Source organism: Mustela nigripes, chromosome 2, assembly GCF_022355385.1.
Source record: "Mustela nigripes isolate SB6536 chromosome 2, MUSNIG.SB6536, whole genome shotgun sequence".
NCBI classification, from domain to species: Eukaryota; Metazoa; Chordata; class Mammalia; order Carnivora; family Mustelidae; genus Mustela; species Mustela nigripes.
The window spans coordinates 63,813,587-63,838,697 of NC_081558.1; the positions used below are offsets into that span (position 1 = coordinate 63,813,587).

Here is a 25,111-nt window from a genome sequence, read left to right on the forward strand (position 1 = left end):
TAAGATACATGGGTGGGGATTAAGCAGGCAGGATGGAGACTCCCACCAAAGTCAATGTATGGTGGGTTCTACTTTGAGGATTGAAGGCCTTTGTATATTTTATTCCTGGATGGAGCTCTCTCTTGTCATTTTCTTGCAGTTATGATATTTGAAGTCTGGAATTATCTTGGGCTCTGCTCCTCTGCATGGCCCCCGAATCCATTCTGGGTGACATCCCAGGCTAATGCTTTGGGTTATTTAGACAGAACTCCTGAGGTGTTCACCCCAGCTGGGAGGCTATGTTTCTAGCTCTTTGAATCCTTGGGAAATGAGAAATAATGGGTCCTCTGTGCTGTGGCTTAGCTGGGGCCCTGCTGAGACCACTCCTGCTCTTTGCACCTGCTGACTCAGTCTCCAGGGCTCTGCTGGGAACATCTGTGCTCAGGTCTGTAACTACCAACTTGACAACCTGCTTCGGGCAACTGTTATCTCTCATCTGGTTTCTCCATTTCCTCAATGCTTTCTGCTTCAATCTTCCACAGTGTCTTCACAAATGTTATCTTTTCTGGTTGTCCCACACTCTTCTCTATGTCATCTTTTCACATACCTTTCCTGCCACACCGATGGGATTTTGCAAGGAAAGAAAATGAAACACCTACACCTGGCCCAGTTTCAAAATGATGAGTCTTGAATGACATTTAAAGCAGGGCCCACCATTTGCCTGGACATGTTACCTTCTCAGTCTCCGTTGGGTCACCTATGAACCTACGACACGGGAACTGTTTTGAAGATTATGAACAGGATTCAAAGGACCCGGTGAATAGCCGGCAATCAGAAACAGGGCTCAGCGAACGGTACCTGCCATTATTGTTTGCACGAATGTGACTTTGCTGCACATTGCTGGAGGGCAAGTGCAGACAGGCCACTAGTCAGGCACCGTGAGACTCACAGACATAGGACACATGGCCCGTGGGCCATTAGCTTCACGTGGACTGCGGGGGTAGTGGAGGGGGGCCGAGAGCTCAGGCAAGTTGACCAACTGCTGTAAGGGTCTCATCTGTAAGGTGGCATTGAAACAAGGTCTGTTTGGGGTGGTTGTTGTGAGGATTCAATGAAACAAGGCATGGGGAATGGCAAATCGTGGAAGGTGGGTACATGCCAGCTTCCTCCTTCTGGCCCTCTCTCCCCTTTTCTTACTCACTCTTTCCCCCTCTGTTTCTCTCTTCCGTTCCTTTCTCTTCTTTTCCTGTGTTCCCACTATTATTATTGCTGTCGCTGTCGTTTTTAATTAAACCCGGATCTGTACAATTCGCTCATCAGTTTATTCATTAAGAAAAACTATACGAAATGTTTACTTTGGCTTTGTGGGGAATAACATTTGAAAACAGATGTAAGAGCTTCCCCTACAACCCATTACTGCTTTAAGAAAGTGGGTGTGGCAAAAGCAAAAGCCAACAAACCAGCCAGCCAACTGGGACTTAGTGCCAGAACTGGGGATGAATTTTAGGGGAGGCCTGGAGCAGCCACACGCCTCCAGACCAGCCGGTTCCCTTTCCCAAGCCTGGGCATCTGCAGTTCCCTCATCTGTAAAATGAGGACAAATGAAAGGCTATGCATGTATGGCCTTGCACAGCAAGTCCTAGGGAAAAAAGTCTGTGCTCCTCCCTTGACCCCGCCAAGCTTCTGCTGCAGGGCCAGTGTGTGGTCGTGCAGGGTCTGCACTTAGGAGGGTTTCGTACTCTCCTGTTGCTGTCTTAAAATTCTTCATAACGTCTGAACAAGCAGCTCCTGCTTTCATTTTTGCGCTAGACCCCTTATGTGGCTGGCTTTGCTCGCTGTGATACGATGCACGGAAGAATCCGTCCTGCTGCCCTCCTGGCGGACAGAGGGAGCAGGTGCTCAGGTGCCTAGAGGCAGCAGGTCTGGAGTCCTGCACCTGGCTGTGGCTGCCCCTCGCCCAGCTCCCTTTCTATTCACGTCCCTGAAGCAGTCCCTGCAGGCTGCCTTGGGTTCCCTGCAGCAGCTTGGACTCTAGCTCCGGTCCGACACACGTGCTCTTTTCTGTCCGGGTTCTTAAGGTACCACTCTCTGTCAGATTCTGAAGTGATACACCTTACTACCTTTTTGTTTATGACTTTAAAAGTATTTTTTGAGCATAAAAGAAAACACACACACACACCCCCTCTATGAGTATGCTGGGAAGCAGGCTCATGCTGTGCGTGGACTTGGATGCGAAATCCCTGCCAAGGAAACACATAGCTGGGAGGTTCCCCTGCCTCCTTCACGAACCTTCAGTGGGCCATCTGTTCCTCTATTTCCAGAAGGGAGGGAGACTGTTTTTCACATGCTAATATGACTCCAAAATGGAGGGATAGAAACCTTAGAGGCTTGATTCCCTGCTTGTTTCAAAAGGAACGCACCCGTTTGGAGGTTTCAGGTTAAATTCAGTCCTATGCAGCTAACCCCCTCTGCCTTCTTTATCCATGTCCACAGTTGGGGAGGGAGGCAGTGAGTATGGGAGGTCGGGAGAGGCTGGGTCAACCCAGCATGATCCTGGGGCTTCCCTCCTGCCAGCGGAATGAATTCTGGCTCTCTGTGGGTTGAGAGAGGCTATGGCTGGAGACCCTGCATACAGGCAGCCCATCTTGAGTCAAGAGAACAACTCTGTATAATTACAGCCAGGGTGATGTCTGTAGAGCACAGTACACAAGCATGCGGAGTAGCTAGTTACATCAGTGGAACTAGTTCTCAGAGTATCTCTGTGCTCACAGTGTCATGCGTTTGAACTGCAAAATCTTAAGCCTTATCCCAGACCCACCAAACCAGAAATTCTGGGCATAGGATCTAGTATTCTGTTTTTTCATAGCCCCCTTCCTCAGGTCACTCTGGTGCACATGATGTTTGTAACTCACTGCTCTCTGGTGTTCTTTGGAGGTATTCATAAGGCTTCCTAACCCAATGTGAATGCCTAGATGGCCTGTTCTGTGGCTTTGGGCTGTAGTGACTGTTGTGGAAGTGAGAGAAGAATTCAACCACTCTGGGCCTCAGTCTCCCCAACCCTAAAATCATCAGATTTTTCTGTGATGATCTTGGATGCTCTTTCCACATTATATTTTCTATGGTCTGGGGTTCAAAGTCACCCAGTAACATTCTCAAATAGTTATATAACACATGGGCAAATAGTCATTTCACAGCAGATGAACAGCTATTATAATAGATAAATATCTATTTATATACTCCTATTTCTGTATCTATTTACCTCTCTATTTTCTATCTGAATCTGGAACATGGTAGCCCAGGTACGGAGTCAGATGACCCAAATTTGACACCAGCGACTTATCATCCATCAGATTGGGAAATCGCCTACCTTGCAGGGAGGAGATGATGAACAGACAGTGTCTGGTTCTGGGTCTGGAGCTTGAGAGCTTCCAATGGGCAGTCACAGTTACTGTGTTGCCTTACACCCATAGACCTGAGCATTATCTCACACCCCTCTTAAAGCACAACAAGCCCCTCCTTTCCCTTTATCCCTCTCCCCAAACAGTCCTGCCCAAAGCACTTGAGAATGAGTGCTTCTATGTTGTGTGGGGCTGTGTGGGGCAGCGAACTGACAGCGGCTGCTCAAACCCACTATACCTAGAGACACCATCCAGGCGGACTGTCCAGGCACTGATTCTGGGTAGGACTTCAGTTCATCCATGACTCCAAAGTCAGTTGGAAGAACTTGTCTACAAACCTGCCAATGTGTGAATCAACTTCATGAAAATCTTTCCCAGAGTCTTAAATTGGTTACCCCATATTGGCCAGTTTCTCAAGAGGTCTTTATCCCAAGGCTAACGGATGCCCATATTAGAGGATAAGATCACCAATGTGGTCTCGGAGAAGAAAGGCACCTGGGCCACCTGTCCTCTAGCCATTTCTGCACTTCAAATTGGCCAACTGGAATATCAACAAATGGCATACTTCACCTTAAAATGTTGTTTCTTCCTGGGGCACGGGATGCAAGACTCCATCAGGGCACATCCCTGCCGAGATCCCTGGCTTACTCTCCTGCTACAGGATGCGTATTGCGTTAGGGAGTGAGCAACCAGTTCCCATAGCCAACATCTCTCATAGGCTTCCACTGGGTGTCTATCAGACTTCTTTCAAATTCAGCACTCTTTTTTGAGCAAAAACGTTAGCAAAATTCCTAATTATATGAAGCATGAAAGAGGGAAATGACTGCCCTGGCTGAAATTGTACAGGTAGAGAGCTGAGCTGGCAGGTGCCATTGGTACCCCACCCAGGTCCTTTCTGCTGGGGCTGCTGCACCCATCTCACAGCTGCTTTAGTTTGCAGAGGGCTCTTCTCTTTTGAGAATTGGCCTCAGCTAATGGGAACTGTCTCCCCTGGGAGACTATGCAAGCACCCACACCCACCCCCCACCTCCACTTTGGGCCAAAGACTGACTGATACTGAGTAAAACAGTCCTGTCCTATTGCTGTAAAGGCAGGGACAGCTCTTGTGTTTGAGAGCCCCACTGTGGGTCAGGGAAGACTTCACTTTAGGCTACATTCTTCTTCAGCTCTGTCTTCTGCCCTTTCCTGTTTCCTTTCTCCTTGTAGGTTTTTCCTGAGAGTGTGCCTCAATAAATTACATGCTTCTGGGGGGCTCCATCAGTTGAGCAATCGTCTCTTGATTTCAGCTCAGGTTGTGATCTCAGGGGCATGACATGGAGCCCTGTATTGGGCTTTGCCTTGGGCGTGGAGCCTGCTTAACCAACTGAGCCACCCAGGCGTCCCGGGCGTGGAGCCTGCTTCAGATTCTCTCTCTCCCTCTCCCTCTGTGTCACCCCCCTAAAAAAGAAATAAAAACAATAAATTACGCTTCTGAACCTCATGGATCTTTTGGAGACCCCAAATTATGGTAAAAGTTAAGGGAATAAGGAAAAAGAAACTTGGTAACTTCAGCAGCTATAGCAACTTTATGAGCTGGAAGCAGGCTTCCTCTGAGCTGGTCCAAGATGGTGAGTCTTACCATTGGGAAGAGAAAGCCATGTCTTCTAATGGACCTCTGTCCGTCTCACAGCTGCTTCCCAGAGCCTGGGAGCCAGATGCACGGGCTTTAAGACTCTAAAGAGATTTAGGCTCCCTGTGTTGCTGTCCAAATGGGTTGTCGCCAGACTTACAAGTGAAGGTCCAATTAAGAATAAGGAATTGTCCTGGGGCGCCTGGGTGGCTCAGTGGGTTAAAGCCTCAGCCTTTGGCTCAGGTCATGATCCCAGGGTCCTGGCATCGAGCCCCGCATCGGGCTCTCCGCTCAGTGGGGAGCCTGCTTCCTCCTCTCTCTCTGCCTCCATCTCTGCCTACTTGTGATCTGTCTGTCAAATAAATAAAAATCTTAAAAAAAAAAAAAAAGGAATTATCCTGCCATGAAGCTGGAGGTCCTGGCATTTTGTTCTTGGTTCCTGACTTATAAGTTTACAATGTCTGCCATCTTTGACCCTATGATTTATGAAATTAGGCTTTTTTTTTTCCTTCTCTCTGCCGAAGTCATCCTATCAGCAGTCTATGAAAAGAACTTTGCCAGCTTTGCCAAAGAACTTTGACGAACAAGTCAGTCACATATGAAATAGTGCGCACTGCTTTCTCAAACAAGTTCATAAAAGCCATGAAATTCTAGAACTAGACTGAAGTTATTCCTTCTGGAAAAAAGATCATTCACAGCAAGAATCCGCACAGTCAATGGTTTGAGGGGCTCTAGTGGGTTGAGTCATGATCTGACATGAAACCTCCTGAATTTATATTGTGTTCCTCCTTATATTCATCAGAAGAACCATAACTGCATGTTTAAATTTTGCAAGCTGGATGTTTTTTCTTTTACTCTTTTGCTTTTGCCTCATGTAACTTATTCATGGAATATTTATCTTGATCATGTCACTTATAGGCTATATAGCTGAATAGAAGGGATACATTCTAATATAGAAGTTAGAAAAAATCCATTCCAAAGAAATTGACAATAATGAAACCTTATATTTAGGAATTTTCTTTCCAAATGTTTTAACTGGAATATCGGGTCCACCAAGGACAATCACAGAGAAATTGACCAACATACAAAGTATCCAGTAAAAATGTGTTGATGAAACAAATGGATACCAGTTTGCCCTTTGAACAAGGATTCAGAAAGAGCAAACATATTAGAAATTCGGCAACTGACTTAGAGAAAGTGTAGCCAAGAACCTGGATATGTAAGCAAAGCCTGATGAACTTCCAGACCAATCACTAAGTAAAAAGCAAAAACAAAACAAAAACAAAAAACCCTAAAAATTAAAAACCCTTTATTTACTTCCCTGGTAGTCCATTAGGTTCAGTTTCCATTCTAAGGAAAATGTGATTCCAACTAGTTTGATGATTTAGCTTCTAATACAAAAGCAAATTAGAAGAAGCACGTTAAAAGCCTCAAAGTAGTCTGCAGAGAGAAATGGTCTTGTGGAAGGAAGAGTTAGAAAAATGTTAGAATTAGACACAAGATCCAGGAGAGCACAGCAGTGTGGAGTTGTTGGTACAAGGAAAAAAACCTCTGCTATCTGCATAAAGTTCAATAGCTGCTGTTTAAAATGGTAATCCTGAGTAATTAGGCAAAGTAAATTGCAAAAACAATATAATTGCTTTGAAATTTACAAAGCATTTGCAGCTCTGTTCTATGTGAATGAAATTTCATGTGTCATATTCTCCTTGTGAAGGCAGGGAAATGTGAACCAGATTACGGAAAGATTTGCAAGCAAAATTCTCAACTGGGAAATGCTTGGCACATCAGAGGACATGTTCTCTGTTATAAGGAAGGCTTGACTCTCCAGAATGACTCTTTTCCTGAGCGTCCATGCCTGGTTAAGATTTCCTGGTGCTGCTTTGAGATGGAAGGAACACAATTCTCCCAAAATATTGAGCTCCAAGAAAATGTTTCTGGAACAAAAAGTAGTAACTAACTTTGCATAACAGTAGTAATGTTATCAGAAAGTCATCCCTAGCCTTTTTCAATAGGAAATAGAATTTAAAAGATTGCATGTGTATCATATGATTTTTTGGTGTTCTTTTTCCAAGAAACTTCATCTCAAATTTCATTCAATTAGCAGAGATATAATTTATAATTGGTTTCTGTACATATATCTATGTCACCTGTACCCCACTTGAAGAAACTTTGGTTTCATATCTTCTAAAAAGATGATGAAGAAACCAGTCGAAAAATCTTGTTAATCTTATTCAACTTCAGGGTGGAGACGTCCACTGAGCTTTTAGAGGTAAGATTAATGGGGAAGGGTAGAAATAGGCTTCTGCTGAAACTATAATCAGGGAGATTTTTCTATTCCAGAGATAATAACGATTATTTACCAGAAAGACTCCCTGACTGAAGGAAATTTCTCGAATACAAGGTCTATCTCCTTGCCCCTCACCTGGCTTTTAGTTTTATATCAAGATGGCCCATGCTTATGGAAGTAAAAAATCAAAGTATTTTCTTGTTGGATGACTCTGGCCCTTGTGGTATTCATTTTTTTTTTTTTTAATGTTATGTTAGTCACCATTTAGTACATCATTAGTTTTTGATGTAGTGTTTCATGATTCATTATTTCTGGATAGTACCCAGTGCTCATTACAACACGTAACCTCCTCAATACCCATCACTGGGCTCACCCAACCCCCTCCCCTCCCCTCTGAAACCCTCAGATTGTTTCCCGGAGTCGACAGTCTCTCATGGTTCCTCTCCTCCTCTAATTCCCCCCCCTTCAGTTTTCCCTCCCTTCCCCGTGGTCCTCCATGCTGTTCCTTATATTCTGCATATGAATGAAACCATATGATAATTGTCTTTTTCTGCTTGACTTGTTTCACTCAGCATAATCTCCTCCAGTTCCATCCACGTCGATGCAAATGGTGGGTATTCATCCTTTCTGATGGTTGAGTCATATTCCATTGTATACTGTGGTGATTGTCTTGTCATATGATGAAATATGAATGTAGATCACGGTGACTAACACCCAACTTCACAACTGATGGTTGTCTGATACCCTCCATGGCCCAGGCACCAGAGTGGAGCTTCAGTGAAGCAGTGAGGTTCACAATCTTGATTCTCAATGACTCTGGACCTCATTCCATCCTGTGTCTGATTTTCTTCACTGTTAGCATCAGCTCTATGCTCTCTTGCCTGCTAATCCCACACTTTGGGATGCTCCCCATCTCCATGTTTCTGGCTCTGATTGTGGAACTGCTACTCAATTATTCTGGCTATTTGTTCTGACTGTTGAGTCTCTGACTGTGTAAGGGTCCTCCTGGGTGAACCCAGCCTCCAACCCCGTGCAAGTCTGTGAGGACAGCTCTCTCTGGAGCAACCAGGCACTTTCCCTTGACTTTGAAAGTCCTCCCATTCTTGCTCTTTCCTCTTTTCCTATTTCTCCTCTGCATTTTCTCAGGCCTAGATTGCCCATCTCCCTGGTTTAGGTTCTCTCCATGCCAATCCATCTTTCACTTTACTGAGGCAACATTAATGGCACCTCTCATCTTCACTCTTCAAATCTGATTCCCTCTGCCCTGCTTCTAAGATGTTAATCTGACCCCATCAACATCCTTGTATGCAGAATCAGTCAAGCCAATCATATTGCCTCCATCTTTGAAAGGTCATCCACAAGATTAAATTCATGCCCCATATTTTTGAAGTTTACTGTGACTACTACCCAGTCATGTTTGCACAGGGCTTCGCGGATCATAAAATGTTGTGCTCCTCCCTTCTCACTTTTTAGGAAGCACCACTGGTTCTTCTTTCTCCCTCATACCTTGTGCTGTATTCATAGCAAATCTCATGGATTCTACTCTCAAAATATATCCTGAAACTCATCACTCCTTAACTATTTCACTAACTAATACCTGGTCTAACACACTGTTCTCCCTAATCTGGACCACCACAGCTTTCTAACTGGCCTCCTTACATCAATTATTGATATGCTGTAGTTCTACTATAGGGAGTAGCCATAGAAATCTTGGTAAAGTGTAAACCATGTACTGTCCAGATCCATTTCCTCCTGGACTTTCTTAAGTGGTGGCCTCTCAGACTTAGAGCAAAATCCAGATTCCTTAGCACCGCCATGGAAAGTCCATAGGGTTTAGCTGGTGCTGTCTAAGAGTGTTCTACAATGAGAATAATGGTCTATGGTGTTTAATGTAGTAACCACTAGCCACAGATGATTATAAGTACTTGAAATGTGGCTAGTATAACCAAGAAACTAAACTTTAAATTTTAATATAAATATAAACTTAAGTAGACACACATGGTTAATGGCTGGATGGCATAGTTCTAGTGCTTGGACTCTTCAGAGGTGAGTCTCACTTTCTGGACTCAACAAGCACTGAATACTTCTTGTTGCTCCTCAGCAATGCAAACTTATTTCCACTTTGGGGCTTTGCCCAGATATTCCCCCGACTCCCTTCTTATCTTCGAACTTGAAATGACAGTTCATACCCTCACTCCATTCCAGTCTCTGACTCAAGTCACTTTTTCATAGAATCCTTCCTTGATCATAGAAGTAAAATAGCTCCTTATGCTCCCTGCTTCCACACTGTTCTCCTCTAAGTGGCTTTATCACTGCCTGAAATATATACATGTTTTCACCTTGTTTATTATCTGTCTTCTCTACTTTCTCCAGAAGTGTGGGTATGGAGTAGATGGGAAACTGCCTTTAGGCAGAGCTAAAGTTTCTCTAGGTGATTCTGAAAAAAGGCACAGAAGGGCAAGGGAGTTTGAGGTGTTTGCAAGGGAGGAAATACAATCATGACAAAAAGGAATTTGAGAACCTAATGTGGGTGGGGGGACAAGGAAAGGTGGTATGCTCCCCAGTTAATGGATTTTATATTCGGGTGCAGTTGAAATATTCTTGGAGTAGAGGTGTCAGAAAGAATCAGATGGAAAGATGCCAGATGGTGGTCCCAGAATGGGAAGCTTGCAAGGGAGATTCTAGAGATGATACAACCACTACTCAGACAAAGTCCTGGGAAGGATCATGGAAGTGGGTGGTGAGGTGCAAGAAAATGGAAGACAAGACCTTAGGAGGAGAAAAGCTTAAGGGCTACAGAAGCCAGGGTATTTAGCAGAGTCATCTGCAGTGTATGAATGTCACCAACAATCAGAGTAGGAGTGATGTTGGAATGAGCGAGAGAGGGCATGGCTCTGTCATGGTGGGGAACAGAGAGACCCACTGGGGTTGGCAGCTGACTGGGGATGCTGGTGGTGGGAGGAGGAGCCTGAGCACATGGGTTTTAAAACTGTGAGTTTCAGAGGAGGAGAGACAGAGTCTGGAAGCAGTACTGAAGGTGCCTCCCCAACTATCAGGCCCAGGGAAGAAGACAAGAGCCACTGCCTGAGATTTTGCTGAAGAGTGAGCTGCAGAAGGTAGAAATGGGAATGCTGACCCTGGGGAGGGTGGTAGACAGGCTGGATTAGCAGATGTGCAGACTTGTGTGGAGGGTGCGCTGTGAGAGGACAGGGTTCCGCCATCTTGTGCTTCTTTTGGTGACCAACATTACTGGGGAAAGGGGTTGCTGGGATTCTTTTCCAAGTTCTCCATGTTGCCCTGTTCTGATAAAACTGAGAGTGTTGGAGATGGAGGGGAGGCCCTTCCAGGGGCACATGGATTTCTAGTATCTCTTTTTGCTACTTTCCCTCATGTTGGTTTTGAGGGCAAAAATGGTGGCATTCCTGGGAGCCCAGGGTGTTCTGGATCCCTCCTCTTGCCCCCTTCTTTTGTGTCTGAACTCAGTCGTCTATGCTGTGGTCACAGCTGCTGTCAGACATGAGGAAAACATGCAAACTGGAACATCAGCTATGAGGCTATTACCAAAAGCCATCATGGGCAAGTTGCATTTTCAGATCAGTGAAGCACCCTCTGGGGGCTGACAGACATTTTGTCCCTCGTCCACCTGCTGCCAAGCTACCTCTCTGCTCTGGCCCCCTGGGGGTCATCAAGGATAACTTCTGGTTTTCTGGCTTAGTTGACTTGAGGGATTTTGCTCACCAATGGATGAGAACACATGAAGACCTGGATTGGCACTTGAGTTGAGCAAGCATGATGGGTTTGGTTGAGAATAGGCTGAATTTAAAAGGCATGGATGACCTCAAGTCAGGTGGTCCAAAAAGCAGCTGGATAGATCAGTCTAGAGCTCAGAGTTGTGTTGGATTCAGATTCAGAAGTTATAGGCTGGTGGGTGAAATTAAAATAGGTAACATGTCCCAGTAGAGATGTAGAGAGATTATGGAGAGTGAGAAGAGCTGAGGCCTGACACAAGGAGGCTGGAGAAGACCAACATTTGAGTGGCCACTGGAGGAGAAAGTGATAGCTCAAAGGACCAGAGAGGAATTGTTCCAGCAGTAGGAAGGGAATCAATGGAGTGAGAGATTTAAGGGGGAGAGCACTGGTGTTTAACTCTTCTGATTCCCAGATGTAAGGGACTAATGCTATACAAATACAGAGAACTACAAAACGGGGTGTGCACACATGGGACCCCACTAGAGAAAGTGAGAATGGGAAGAGACTGAAGGAAGGTCTGGAGCTGTTTTATAATAACCCATGTTATTATAAATTTTAGTAAGATTTAAAGGAAATGAATAATTTTATGGAAAAATACAAATTAACAAATCTGAATCATGCCAATTTGTTAAAAAAAGAATAGAATAATAAAATCAAAGAAATGTTCTCAAAATGTATTTTGAAATAGGTGTTAGGTCTAGATATTATTGGAGGTTCCCCCACACCAAACATTAAAAGAGGGGATCTGGGTTCTACAAATTGCTCCATGGAAAAAACAAAAACAAAACAAATGAAAGCTTCTATAGAAATCTTTCCAAATTGTTTTTTTAAAACTTGGCATATCCTTAAAAATAAAATCTGACCAAGAACACAAAGTAACTATTACAGAATAATCTCCCTTATGTATATACATGTAAAATATAATAAAGTATTGGCAATCAAATCCTAGCAGTTTATTAAAAGAAAATCCTCATGGCCAAGTAGGACCTTTTCCAGGAATGTAAGAAGGGTTTAATATTAGGCTATCTATAAATATAATCCATCACATAAAGAGGCCAAAGGACAAAAAATAAATAAAAAAGAAAAGAAATCACACGATTACCTTGATACTTGCCAAAGTCATTTGAAACCATTCCACATCCATTCCTGATGGAAATTTTCAGTAAGCTAAGAACATTACCCATCTTAACACAAGAAAGACTGTCTCAGTTTAATTGTGAACATGAGTGGGAAGTCTGGAATTTGTAGAGAAGGAGGTCTTAAGGACCTCCTTTGCAAGGCACCACCTTATGTTTCTCAGGCTGAGTGTATAAATTTGCAGTGGCTTCCACAATGGGTTGATAAACAAGAGCGCTAAGGCCACTCCTTAGCATCCAACACTGTACAATGCACACTTACAGAAGGCATACAGTTACGGCAAAACAGTGTGGCATTTAAAGTAAGCCAGTCGTTAGCTCAATACCTCCACTAACATTTACCGTATTTTGGGAGTGCAGTAAGCAAGCCCCTGTTCCAAACGTACCCTAATCTACTACCTCCCAAAATGAGAATTATATTTAGAGAGGTGAAATTATTATTGCAGATATTATGATAATCTGGTAATGATAGCTCACATTTACTTATTATGTGCCAGGCACTGTGTTAAGCACTTAGCATCCACTAATTAATGTAATCCTAATGACAGTGTTACAGAAGGGCATTATTATGTTCACTTTACAGAAAGAACAGTGAAGCTCAGGAAAACCCAAGGACAGGGAAGCGTATTAAGTGGCGTCCCAGAGTGGTACTGTGGATGTGAACACAGCTATTTTTGACTCCAGAGCCCATGCTTTGAGCTACTAAGCAAGACTGTATTTCTTTATTGATGAATAAGAAATGGAATATGAAAGATCTTAGGTTATAAAATTAATATAAAACAAATGTCCTGTATATCAGCTCTCAGCAATCAGAAAATATAAAAGAGATGGTTTATAAGTGCAACCCAGAGTATAAAACACCCAGACAATAGCTAACATAGAATCGGGCAGAAAGGATTTGAGGAAAACTCTCAAGTGTTTATGAGGGTCATAAAAGGCATGTCAATACCTAACGATACATACTATGTTCCTGGATAAGATACCCCATTACTAGTAAAGATTTCACTGAGATGATCTTAAAAGTTTCATGCAAGGAGTTCCAAAATATCATTTTTATAACTTGGTAGAAAAAGAGAAATGTGTGCAGCTAAATAAATAAAACTCCCAAGAAGGTACTTGTATTACCAATTATCTATTAAAAAGCTACAATGATTAAAAGGTTATAGTAATCATGCCAAAGTACTGTAGAGTAATACATGCAAAATCATTAGAATATAACAGATGACTCTAAAGGAGAACCTAGTACATATTAGCATTTATTACATAATAAGTGTAACATTTCAAGTCAGTGAAAAAAGAATGAATTATTCAATAAATGGTTTTAGAAATACTCAGTAATCATTGGGAAGAAAAATTAGAGTTCTCCCATACCACAACACCAAAAAAGCCAGATGGATTAAGGTGATAAAAGTAACAAGTATTTATTAAAGATCTATTATTTATCTGCTTCCAGGGTGGCAAAGACCTTTCTAAATATAAATGGAAAAAAGAAGCCATAGCTAAATAAATCTGAGACACCTAACAACATGACAAAAGAAATCTTCATACTGAAAATGTCATAAAATCAAAAAAGCAAGTTTCAGTGTGGGTTAACAACATATATGAAAGATCATGGTTATGATATGAAAGATCAAAGGTTAACAACATATATGAAAGACCATGGTTTTAATATTTATAAAGAAGTTTTTAAAAAATCAATAGGAAATGGATGAATGTTCTATTAAAATGGACAAGGACAGATAATACAATCAGATAATATGCAAAAGAAAAAAGACAAATATTTTTAAAACATAAAAATAATCCTTGTGTAAATAAATGTAATTAAAACAATAAGAAAAATTCCATATATCTTTGTCCTTCAAATGTTCTGATTTAAAAGACTATGAAACTACAACTTAACCAAAAAACCCAAGCAATCTGATTAAAAAATGGGCAAAGGCCTTGAACGGACATCTCTCCAAAGAAGATATACCAATGGCCAATAAGCACATGAAATGATGCTCAACTGATCATTTGGGAAATACAAAATAAAAACCACGATAAGATACCACTGAACACCCATTTGAATAAAAACAAAAAACCAAAACCAAAACAAAACAAAAAAACAGAAAATACGAAGTGTTGGAGAGGATGTAAAGAAATTAGAACCCTTGTTTATTGTTGATGTGTATCTAAAATGGTGCAGCCAGTGGGGAAAGCAATATGATGATTCCTCAAAAAATTAAAAAAGAATTGCCATATAATATAGCAATCATATTTCATGCCATATACCTGAGAGAAATAAAAGCAGGGATTGAACCGACATTTGCATACCTAAGTTCATAACAGCACTATTCATAATAGCCAAAAGATGGAAGCAACCCAAATGTCCCTTGATGGTAAGTGAATTAGTGTAACTGGGAAAGAAGTTCAGAGAGTGAGAAAATAAAAAATAATAAATTATGAATGATATCAAATATTATCCTATTGAAAATATAGCAAAATTTCTTAGCTCCAAAAATGTGATATATCTATATAATGGAATATTATTTAGCTTTTCAAAAGGAAGGGAATTCTGACACATACCAAGACATGAATGAACTTTGAAGATTTACATTAAGGGAAATAAGCCAATCACAAAGGGATGAATATCACGGAATTCTTCTGAGATGAGGTAGCTAGAGAAGTCAAATTTAGAGAATCAGAAAGTAGAATGGTGATGTCAGGGGTTGGAGGCAAAAGGAGATGGGGAATAACTCTTTAATGGGGACAGAGTTTCAGTTTGGGAAGATGCGAAAGTTCTGGAGATGGATGATGGTGATAGTTGCATAACAATGAGAATGTATTTAATGTCACAGAAATGTACAATTAAAAATGGTAAAAATGGTAAATAATAAATTATGTATATTTTACCACAAATTAAAAAAAAAACTAGGGTGGTTGGATTTTGATGCCTAAATATAAAAGAGACTTGAAAAAGAAAGAAAGAATGAACTAGAAACAAATTTCTCACCAACGCAGGTTCATGATAAAGAAATCTTAACATAGTCATAAAGCAGAATATATACATACATATATCCATATTTACTGAGAATTCAGATCTACATATTTACAGATCAGAATTACAGATCTGCCTTCACATAGATTTAAGGCTCAAATTTATAAAACACAATTTGGCTTGGGAACCTCCAAACCGAAAAAGTAATATAAAATTAAATTCTCAGCTAGTGATGCCCTGGGATACCTGCAGAAGAAAACATTCTTTCTTTCTTTGTGTGTGTGTGTGTGTGTGTGTGTGTGTGTGTGTGTGTTTTAAAGATTTTTATTTATTTATTTGTCAGAGAGATAGAGAGAGAAAGAGAAAGCATGAACACAAGCAGGGGCAGAAGCAGGTAGAGGGAGAGGAAGAAGCAGACTCCCTGCTAAGCACTCCCTGGGACTCCACCCCAGGACATTGGGATCATGACCTGAGCCGAAGGCAGACACTTAACTGACTGAGCCACCCAGGCATCCCAGAAGCAAACACTCTTGAGTGGTATATGTTATTAGAAGAGCAAAGGCAGCAGTGCAATCCTGAATCTTGACCCGTACCTCACACCATACCAAAACAGTGATTCTAAATGGATTATAAATCTATGTGTGAAAGGCAAAACAGCATTTCTAGGAAATAATATAGAAGAATACCTTCATGTCTTTGGGGTAAGCAAAGATTTCATGAATAGAACATAGAAAAGCTTAACAACCATAACATAACACAGCATAACAACCATTAGTGGGAGTATGAATTGGTACAGCTGCTTTGGAAAGCTGACAGTATCTATACATATGCCCCACAACCTAGCAATGTTGTTCCTAGGTATACACCCAAAAGATGTGCCACAAAGGATATACATAAAAATGATCACAGCAGTACCACTTATAGCCGCCAAATCCAAGAAACAATCCAGATGTCCATCATCAGAAGAGTAGATCAATAGTGAACTATTCATATAGTGGAATGCTATACAGCAATGAAAAAGGAAAAACTAGTGCTACTTGCAATGGCATAGATGACTTTCATAACATACAAAGTGAAAGAAGCCAGGCATAAAAGAATATACAGTATATGCTCCATTTACAAAAAGTTCAAATAACTGAGATTAATATATGTTGTTAGAAGTCAGGATATTATTTATCTTTGGGAAGGAAGAAATAGAAATGGGTCTGAGGGAGATTCTGGGGTGCTGGTAACATCCTATTTCTTGATTTTACATTGGCTGCAGACAGATAAAAAGTTTATATTCTGTAAAATTCATTAAGCTGGAATCTTGAAATGTGTGTCTTTTTTGGTATGATGTCATATTTCAGTCAAACTTTGCTAAGAAGTAAAAAGCGATGGTATAATATTTCTTCAGGGCACTGTGTCAATGAGAATAAAGGACCCTAGAAGTATTTATAACTGGACCCAGCTATTCTACTTTCCATGAAACTAGTCAGAAATATAATAAAAGGTTTATGTAGCAAGACATAAATTTTAATATTTTAAAATATGTAAACAGTAAGAAAGAATCTAAATATGCAGTCAGAAGGGACTTCTGGGATAGATCTGGTGTAACAACAAAGTAGAATATTATACCATTTTGAATATTCATGTTATTGATTATCTAAGAGTATAAGGAAACTGCATAACATCAAGTGGAAGAAAAAGTACAACATGCATTTATGTATATACGCTGTTCCAATTTTGTTTCAAGGGTGTGTGTGCATGCATAAAGGAAATGTAAATGAAAGAAATACAGCAAGAAACGTAACCATCCTTATCTCCAGGTTGTTGTGTGATAAAGAAATTCTTCTTTATATTTTTGTCTTCCAGTTTTCTACAGTGAATACTTGTTATTTTTATAATTATGACAATAACTCAGTAAAAACATAGCTACTATTGTAAAACCAGCTGCATCTGAGAAATGCTTAAGATTATTTGGTAACATGGAAGTCAACAGCTGGTCACTATTGCCAGAGCTATTCCTTTGGACTGAATGGTAAATAGGAAGGGGAAGAAGAGAGACTAATTACAAATTATTCCCTCACATATTGTGGTTAGAAGGAAGGAGGGGACTCCTTGGTCCATGGCTCCTATGGGCTATGGGGTGGCTTATATCCCTCTTCCAAAATTGAAGCCATAGGCTGGTAAGTCAATGGCTTATCTTTGTTGGGAGTGCAAAACAGCTAAGGCGAAAACTTATGTTCAACAGCACAAGTAAGGTCCAAAAGGAGGCAAATCCAGTTATACTACTGGAACATCAGTTTGGGTTACTGAAATGATTCCAGTGATGACATGTGGGGTTGACTAGGAATAGAAGCCATCTAATGTGAAGCAGGAAGGGAAAGTAAATAACGTTATATGCCCATATATGCTTACGACATACTAGGTTATAGGCTTTACAAAAAACCCATGTCAACTGGGTATTAGCATCCCCATTCTAGAGATTAGGAATCTGAGACTCAATGAGGCTAGACAACTGGCCCAGAGTCATAGGGCAAATAATAAGAAAAGATCTCAATTCTTCTCTGTTTGGCCTGGAAACCTATAATCTCTCCACAGCATCTTGGGTCATATAAGTGATGTCAAAGGGTATCCACACAAAACCTTCCTATTAGACCTTAGTTAGAGTTCTATGCTGTCAGTAAGTCAGTAGGAGAAGGGATATTCATTGAAATAAGGGATGCTGAAACATGACATTTTTCTTAGTATTCAACAGTCTCTATACTTAAAAAACAAATGAGGTTGTGGTCTTTCTGGAACAGTTAGTGGAAAGATAGAGGGGTGAGGTTCATCAGTGGTTTTCACATTCTTTCACTTCAACTAATTTTATGAAAAAGAAAACCACATAAACCACATTACTACTTCGGTTCACAGGCATATGCTCTGAGGAAATTGTATTGTCCTGGGGTATCCAAGGTCCAAGAGAGTGTTCTTCTTTTTTTTTTTTTTTTTTTTAAGATTTTATTTATTTATTTGACAGACAGAGATCACAAGGAGGCAGAGAGGCAGGCAGAGAGAGAGAGGAGGAAGCAGGCTCCCCACTGAGCAGATAGCCTACGGGGGCTCGATTCCAGGACCCTGGGATCATGACCTGAGCAGAAGGCAGAGGCTTTAACCCACTGACCCACCCAGGCACCCCAAAAGAGTGTTCTTAAACAACACTAACAATCTGGGTGATTTTAGGCAAGTCGTTGTCTCTCTCTTGGCTTTGATTTCCTCAAGAGAGAAAAGAGAAGACATTTCAGCAAACTTTGAGGGCTCTAGGTACTTGACTGATCTCCTACAAGCTGTTTATCTTTTCCCCAGGTGATGGACCTCTGTGCATAACTGCACAATTATGAAAGCGGATTCTGGTTGTGCATGCCTCTTCCAAAGACTGTTTGTGGACCCCCAAAGAACACACTAACCCTTTATGAAAACACCTGGTACATGTGATAAGGGAACTGCAGTCATGCTCACTAAAAAAGCCCTTATCTTTTAGAGAGGCAACCTGAAATATTTCTGGATGAAATGAACTGATGCCTGGAATTTGCTTTCAAATGATCCAGTGTATCTGGGGAGGGATGGTGGTGGTAACAGAAATAACAGATGCAACAAGATCACCCAAGAATTGGTCACTGGGGAAGGCAGGTAATTAGTTCCACGACAGTTCTTTATACTGTTTCCTCTACTTTCGTGACTGTTGAAATTTTCCATACTAAAATAAATTTACACAACAAAAATTATCCCTGATTTAAAAAATACTCCGAGCAGATGATGGCTCATGTTTCCAACTCCATTAAGCCATGATGTTGCATTCCAAAGAACCTGAAAAGGAAATGGACTTCCAGAAACATGCTACGGGCTCAGGGCACGGAACCATCCTCTTTCACTTCTAATGGACTCTCTGTTCTAAAGGGTTTATTCTGGTCTCCTTTTCCAGATATTTCTGTGACATTACATTTAATTATCTGCATAAGTCTGTTTTTGGAGGAAGAGTAGCAAAACCAAACCAGAGAGCTCGACAAAAATTGGTCTTTAATCATTTCACATGCAGCTCAACTCGTTTTCAAAGATTTCTTAAGAGAAGACGAAAATACTGCTGTAAATGACTTTGAGTGGCATGGGAGCTATGTGGTTAGGATATGATGGGAACGAGGAGCAAGTGAAAGAGTACACAGCATGACGGATAGATGTGGTGGGGGGCTGGGCTCCGTAGCTCTGCTGCCCAGCACTCTGCCCTGGTTGTGTCACTCAACTAGCTGTATGATCTTGGGCAAGTCGCCCAACCTTTCTGAGCTTCTGCATCCTTATTCATAAAATCAAAGAAACAGGCAATCTCCCTCATTGGGTTATTGTGAAGAATCAAATTGTACCTGACATAGAGTACACATTCAGTAGATGCTGACCAGAGTTCTTTCAACTGTGTAAATATAAAAATAGATCTTAAAAAAAAGATGTACGATATAGATCAAAATGTTATCAGTCGTTGCCTTGGATTGTGAGCCAATGGGTTATTTCTTTTTCCTTTATTTTTATCTGGGCTTTTCAAATTTTTACAAAGAATATTTTGCTACCCTTATAATCAGAGAAGAAAAGTCTTTTAGAAGGTAATTTTAAAAATCTTTCTTGCGAAAGTTTAATGCCCAGAGAGGCCTAACCCATGTGGAAGGTTCATAAACAGACTGTCGATCAGAGCGAGGTGAAACGACTACTATTACCTTGTTCATGCTTTCCTTTCTATGCTCTCATCTTCAGGGCAGAAAATCCCTAAAAATGGCAGTGAACATTCAGATACGGCACCCCTAGTGAAGAATAAATAGAACCTTCTTCTGCTCCTGTTTCATGCCCTCCAGCTCCATTACCACGTGTTCCTCCATGCCAGCAGCTAAGCTTTTTTTGAGGGGGTTGGACCCCTTTGAGAACATCACCAGTGCCACACCATAAAAATTCACATTCGGGCACACTATTTTGCATTCAATTTCTTGGCGTTCATGGCCCATCCCCTGTCACCCCTGAGCCATCCCCACTGATAAAGAACACCAAAGCCATGACAAATTTCAGAACATAAACATGCCCTTCAGGTGTGTAGCCCACTTGGAGAAAAATTGGCATGTACAAATTTGAAAGCCTAGTCAGAGAAATCAGTGGATAATTATGGGTATTACATATGTAGTTTTTGCTCTGCCAAAGAATTTGCATCAGGATATCTATAAATAGCAAACCCATATAGTGTGTTTAAACCATGCCGTGGTGTACGCAAATGCTAAGCCCCTTCCAGAACACACCTACTGCAGAGCAACAGGCCTGATTCAAAAAGTTTAGTACCGGTTTCACTCTTGAGTTTTGCTGCATTCATTTACAGTCTATGAGACCATCTTTGAAATGGCCCCTAACCCATACCCCTTGGGTGGCTGATGCTCAATGATAGACAATCATGAGACACCCAGAAACTTCCAGTCAAAAGAGAGGTGGTAAGTATGTGTGTGCAGGTTATGAAACAGCTTTGGAATGGGTATCTGTAGTGGGGTGGAGCCCCTTGATCCCAGGAAGGAAAAGGATAAACACAGATTGAGTCTTTGCACTGCAATGGGTCGTTTTACCTATTCTTCACAGTGACGTTGGAAGGAGGGTCTTGTGCCCCTATTTCCAACCGAGTTTCAGAAAAGTTGACACACACATGCCCCAGATCAGACATTTATCAGGGGGAAAAAAGATAAAGATAATGCAAAGCTCTCTTTGGTGGCTAACTTCCAGAGGCTGAGATGTGTATAGTGCCCAGCAGCACTTAAACCAAGAGCCACCTGGCTGTGATTTTGATCCTGCAGATTTGTCAATGGCTTTTAAGGATGTACCTAAAGGGAGAGAGGGATGGGCCTTCTTTTGGTCCCATCTGCCCTGCCCTCCAAACCGGCATACCCCTTCCCTACAGGAACCGCCCAGAATTCCAAAGATGCCTGGGGGATTCACCAGAAGATCTGTATAAAGAACCAGGAACCCTGCACTTAAAGAAATCCATATAACCACAAACTCCATCTTAGGATTTTCACTCCAGGCTAAGATGCTATTTGACATGTCACTGCTGACGTCCACATTTTACTTGCTCCTCTTCCAAGATTTCCAAACATGTGCCTGGCCCCCACGAGAGTTTCAGAGGAAGTGGAACGGTGGCACAGTGCTGCGGGGCTGGCTTTGTGTATGTGTGTTAGTGTAACTCATAAAAAGCAAGTGTAAGTTCTCCAAGTATTAACTTCCACAAGAGGAACCTCAACTTTCCCACGAACGCGGCTTTTTCCTTTCGCTTAGCTTTTCCGAAGTTAGAAGTTAGGGGTAAGCCCTTAAATTAAACAGAGTCTCGGGGACCCCTGTGACACAAACACCCCTCTACTGGCCACAAGTGCCCTAGCTTTTCTGAAGGCGAATCCCTCGCTATCATACTTCATCCTTCAGAAGCAGCAGAACACCTCCACGTGCTTTGGGGCACCTGCTGGCTGAAAGCACAGAACCACCAAGCCACCAAGCACCCAGGAAAGCGGTCTCTGAGCTTGCAGTCAGGGCGCACCAACCAGCGTGTGCTTGCGGGGAGAAGCCAGCGCAGCCTCGGGTCTGCGTGGGCAGGAGGCTGGGTCCACACGACGTGGTCCAGCAGCGTTACAGCGAGTCCTACCCGACATTCTAGTCTCCGGGGAGCCCTGAGGGTACTAAGGGTATGTCTCCCGCCGGCGTCGGCGCCGGTTCCGGGGAAACGAAGGCGGACCGAGAGGGCAGGAGTGAGTTCATGTTTTCTTGGGGCAAGTGTGCGCGGTACCTTGGATTCCTGGCTGCTCGTGGATGCAGGAGAGGGCGGCTGCTCGGCGCTCGGCGCCTCCTTGGGCAGCCCGTCCACGCCGTCCTGGCGGGCGCCGCTCGGGGGGATCATCCTGGCGGCGCGGGAACGGTGTTGGGCTCCCGGTGGAACAGCGAGGCTGGCCTTCCCGCCGCTCGGGCTAACTCAGCCGCGGGTCCCAGGGATTCCCATCCTCTCCCAGCCGCCCACGCGCCCTCCCTGGACTCCGCCTGTGCGCACGCCCGTCCCGCACTCCCGCCGCCCCTCGCCGGCCAGCGCACTGGCGGGACTGGCAGCCGGCGGGAGCGCTAGCCGGCCGCGGGGGAGGCGGGGCGGCCGGGCGGGGCGGGGCGGGGCGGGGCTGAGCGGCAGCCGCCGGGAGGCAGGGCGTGGGGGGAGGGGTGGGGGCCGCGGCTGAGGGGTCCTGCAGCCCCGCTTCGCGCGCGCGCCGACCCGAGCTAGGGGGTGCCCCAGGAGGGGTAGTGGAAGGCAGACAAAACCCGGGAAGAATTCAGCCCGGAGGGACCACCTGCAACACCACCGTCATTCCGCACCCTAAGGAACAGCGACTCCAAGGGAGACGGTGACTTAGCTAAGTTATTTATAGGGTTCAGTGATGGAGAGCGGGGAGAGCTGGGGTTCCCCTGCTTGAAGGCACTCCACGCTCCCCCATTCAGCCTTGGACTAAAGCAGAGGCGAAATGCAAAGAGGCTGTGTCCTCATTTTGTTGTGTGCTTTTTGTCTCAGCCCTCTAGACTTTTTTTTTTTTAACCTTATTTAATCCTCAAGGCCAACCTCTTGGGCTGGGTAGCATCACTCACATTTTATAGACGAGAAAACTGAGGTTCTAGGGAAGCTAAGTAATTTGCTTTAAGTCGTTGAACTATAAATAGTGGATTGGAACCCATTTTGGCTCAAAAACCCATGCCCTTTGAACTCTGAGGCCTCAGATGGAGGCCAGCTCTGCATGGCTGAACACCCCATAGGGTGATTCTGCATAGCAAGGAATTCAGGGCTGTTCATGGAGGGGCAGACCAGTCTGCCTTAATAGAACCTTTGGAAACAGAGAGATGGCCCCATTGAATAAAGGGGCAGAAGGATCTATTATGTTTTGAAGACACAACCTATGTTAAGTATGCACGGAAAGGAAATACATCTGGATATTTAAAAAATCTTATTTTTTCATAAACACAAGACTCCCACAATTGTCTAACAGAAAATTGCAACATTATGTTCCAGGTTTTCCTGATTATCTGTGAATTTTGCAAGCCCAGCTTCATGGGTATGCAACCTGTGCAGTCTCATCCAGGACCCTGTACTTGGTTTGATGCTCTTCCATCACCATCTTGAAATTCCTTTATTTTTAATTTTTTTTCAATTGTAGTTTAGTTGATACACAGTGTTACACTGGTTTCAGGAGTCCAACATGGTGATTCGACATCTCTATTCATTATGCTCTGCTCTCCACAAGTGTCGCTACCATCTGTCACCATACAATGTTATTACAATACTGCTTACTGTATCCTCTGTGCTGTACCTTTCATTCTTGTGATTTATGTGCTCAGTAACTGGAAGCCTGTACCTCTCATTCCCCTTTGCCCTTTCTGCCCATCTTCCCGCCTCCCTTCCCTCTGGCAACCACCAGTTTGTTCTCTCTGTATTTATGGCTCTGTTTATAATTCTTAATAATATTTGAACAAGGAGCCCTGAATTTTCATTTTGAACTGGACCCTGTGAATTATATATCTGGTCCTGCATGTTTGCCTTAGCTCATGTCTTTGGGAAGAACCTATTACCCTCTCTATCCTGGACATCAACTGAAAGCTCCTGTTCTAAGTGCCAGGCTCTTAATGGACATTTGGCTCTCTTCTGGAGCTCTCAGAGAGCTCCAAATACCCTAGTGGCCCTTAGCTTCTTATTTGACCAGGCCAGATTGGCTAACTCAAATGGCCACAGCTCTTTCCTTCTCAAAACACAATTCCTAATTGTTCATTAGATACAAAATTCTGATAGCCAAAATCACAAGAGCAACAACCAGAGCATACAATGACAGGGGCAACAGAATCAGTGGATCTTTATCCAGCATCTCCTCTGTACCAGACATTGTGCTAGAAAATAATGATTGAGCAGAGAGAAAGTATCAATAGATTTAGTCTGTTGTCCTGGAATGGAGAACCTGGTGAGAGAGAGAGAGACAGAGATTAAATAAATCACACACACACACACACAGATTTTATGAACTGTGATAAAGAAAAATATAGAAATCTAATGACTATGAACAAATGCAAGGACTGAACAAGTGTGTGGCCAGAAAAGGATCTTTGGAGGAAGTGAAGCCCCCCAGGATCATGGGCAGTTCCAACCTTGGTAGGGAAGCACACCGTAACTTAAGTACAAAGAATTTTTCATCTTTGGATCTTATTTTTTTTTTTTTTAAGAGTTGAAGGTCAGCTGTATGATCTCACCCTTCATTTTAGAAAATGCTCAGACTTTGATTCTGTGGGCTTTGGCTTCTTCTGGAGCCATTTGGTAGAAAGATATTAAGACTATTTAAAATTTTAAAATGCCATACTTAGGAAGGGCACCAAAAAGAATAGCAAGGAAAGGAAGTGAGAAGATAAGCAGAATGATGAGGGAAGGGGGAAGTGACAAGGATAAAGGAGAAAGGGGTCTCAATAAGTTGGTTTCCATGTCTGATGCGTGGGGTTGTGAATAATAAGATATATGAAGAGTATGAAGAGTATGGAGTGTGGCAGTTAAGTCAATGATAATAATAACTGCTAACCTGCACTGGGCTTCTGCTATGTTAGAAACATTTTCTTTGTGTTTTTTTTTTTTCATTTAATCTTTTATTTAGCAAGATAATTATGCTAGGTTTTACAGTGAGTGTGGGAAAAGGGACTCGAACTCAGATATATCCTGCTCCTGGGCCAAGTTTTGGCTACATTCTTCTGCTGTCCCTTGCACATATGTGGAATCCAGATCTGGTGAAGAGGCTGCAGGCCTTAAAGAGACAGACAGAAGCCTAGGAGAAGCATAGGGAGAGTCCTCAAAGAATGGAGAGTTGCCCACTCCATTCTTGTATCTTAAAAGTGAAAAATCACCGGGTGTACGTTTTGGAGATGATAGCCAAGAAGTCAAGACAA

The 25,111-nt window shown here is 42.6% G+C and overlaps 1 protein-coding gene across 1 annotated transcript in view; it reads right to left on the minus strand.

Annotated features, from left to right (window-relative positions):
- STAC (SH3 and cysteine rich domain) overlaps positions 1–22,250 on the minus strand; it is a 152,016-nt gene extending 129,766 nt beyond the window's left edge. The window contains exon 1 of the mRNA XM_059387945.1: positions 21,948–22,250. Coding sequence (XP_059243928.1) covers positions 21,948–22,058 — 111 coding nt within the window. The 5' untranslated portion in view covers positions 22,059–22,250. The remainder of the gene's footprint in view (positions 1–21,947) is intronic.
- Between the last annotated feature and the right edge of the window lie 2,861 nt (positions 22,251–25,111).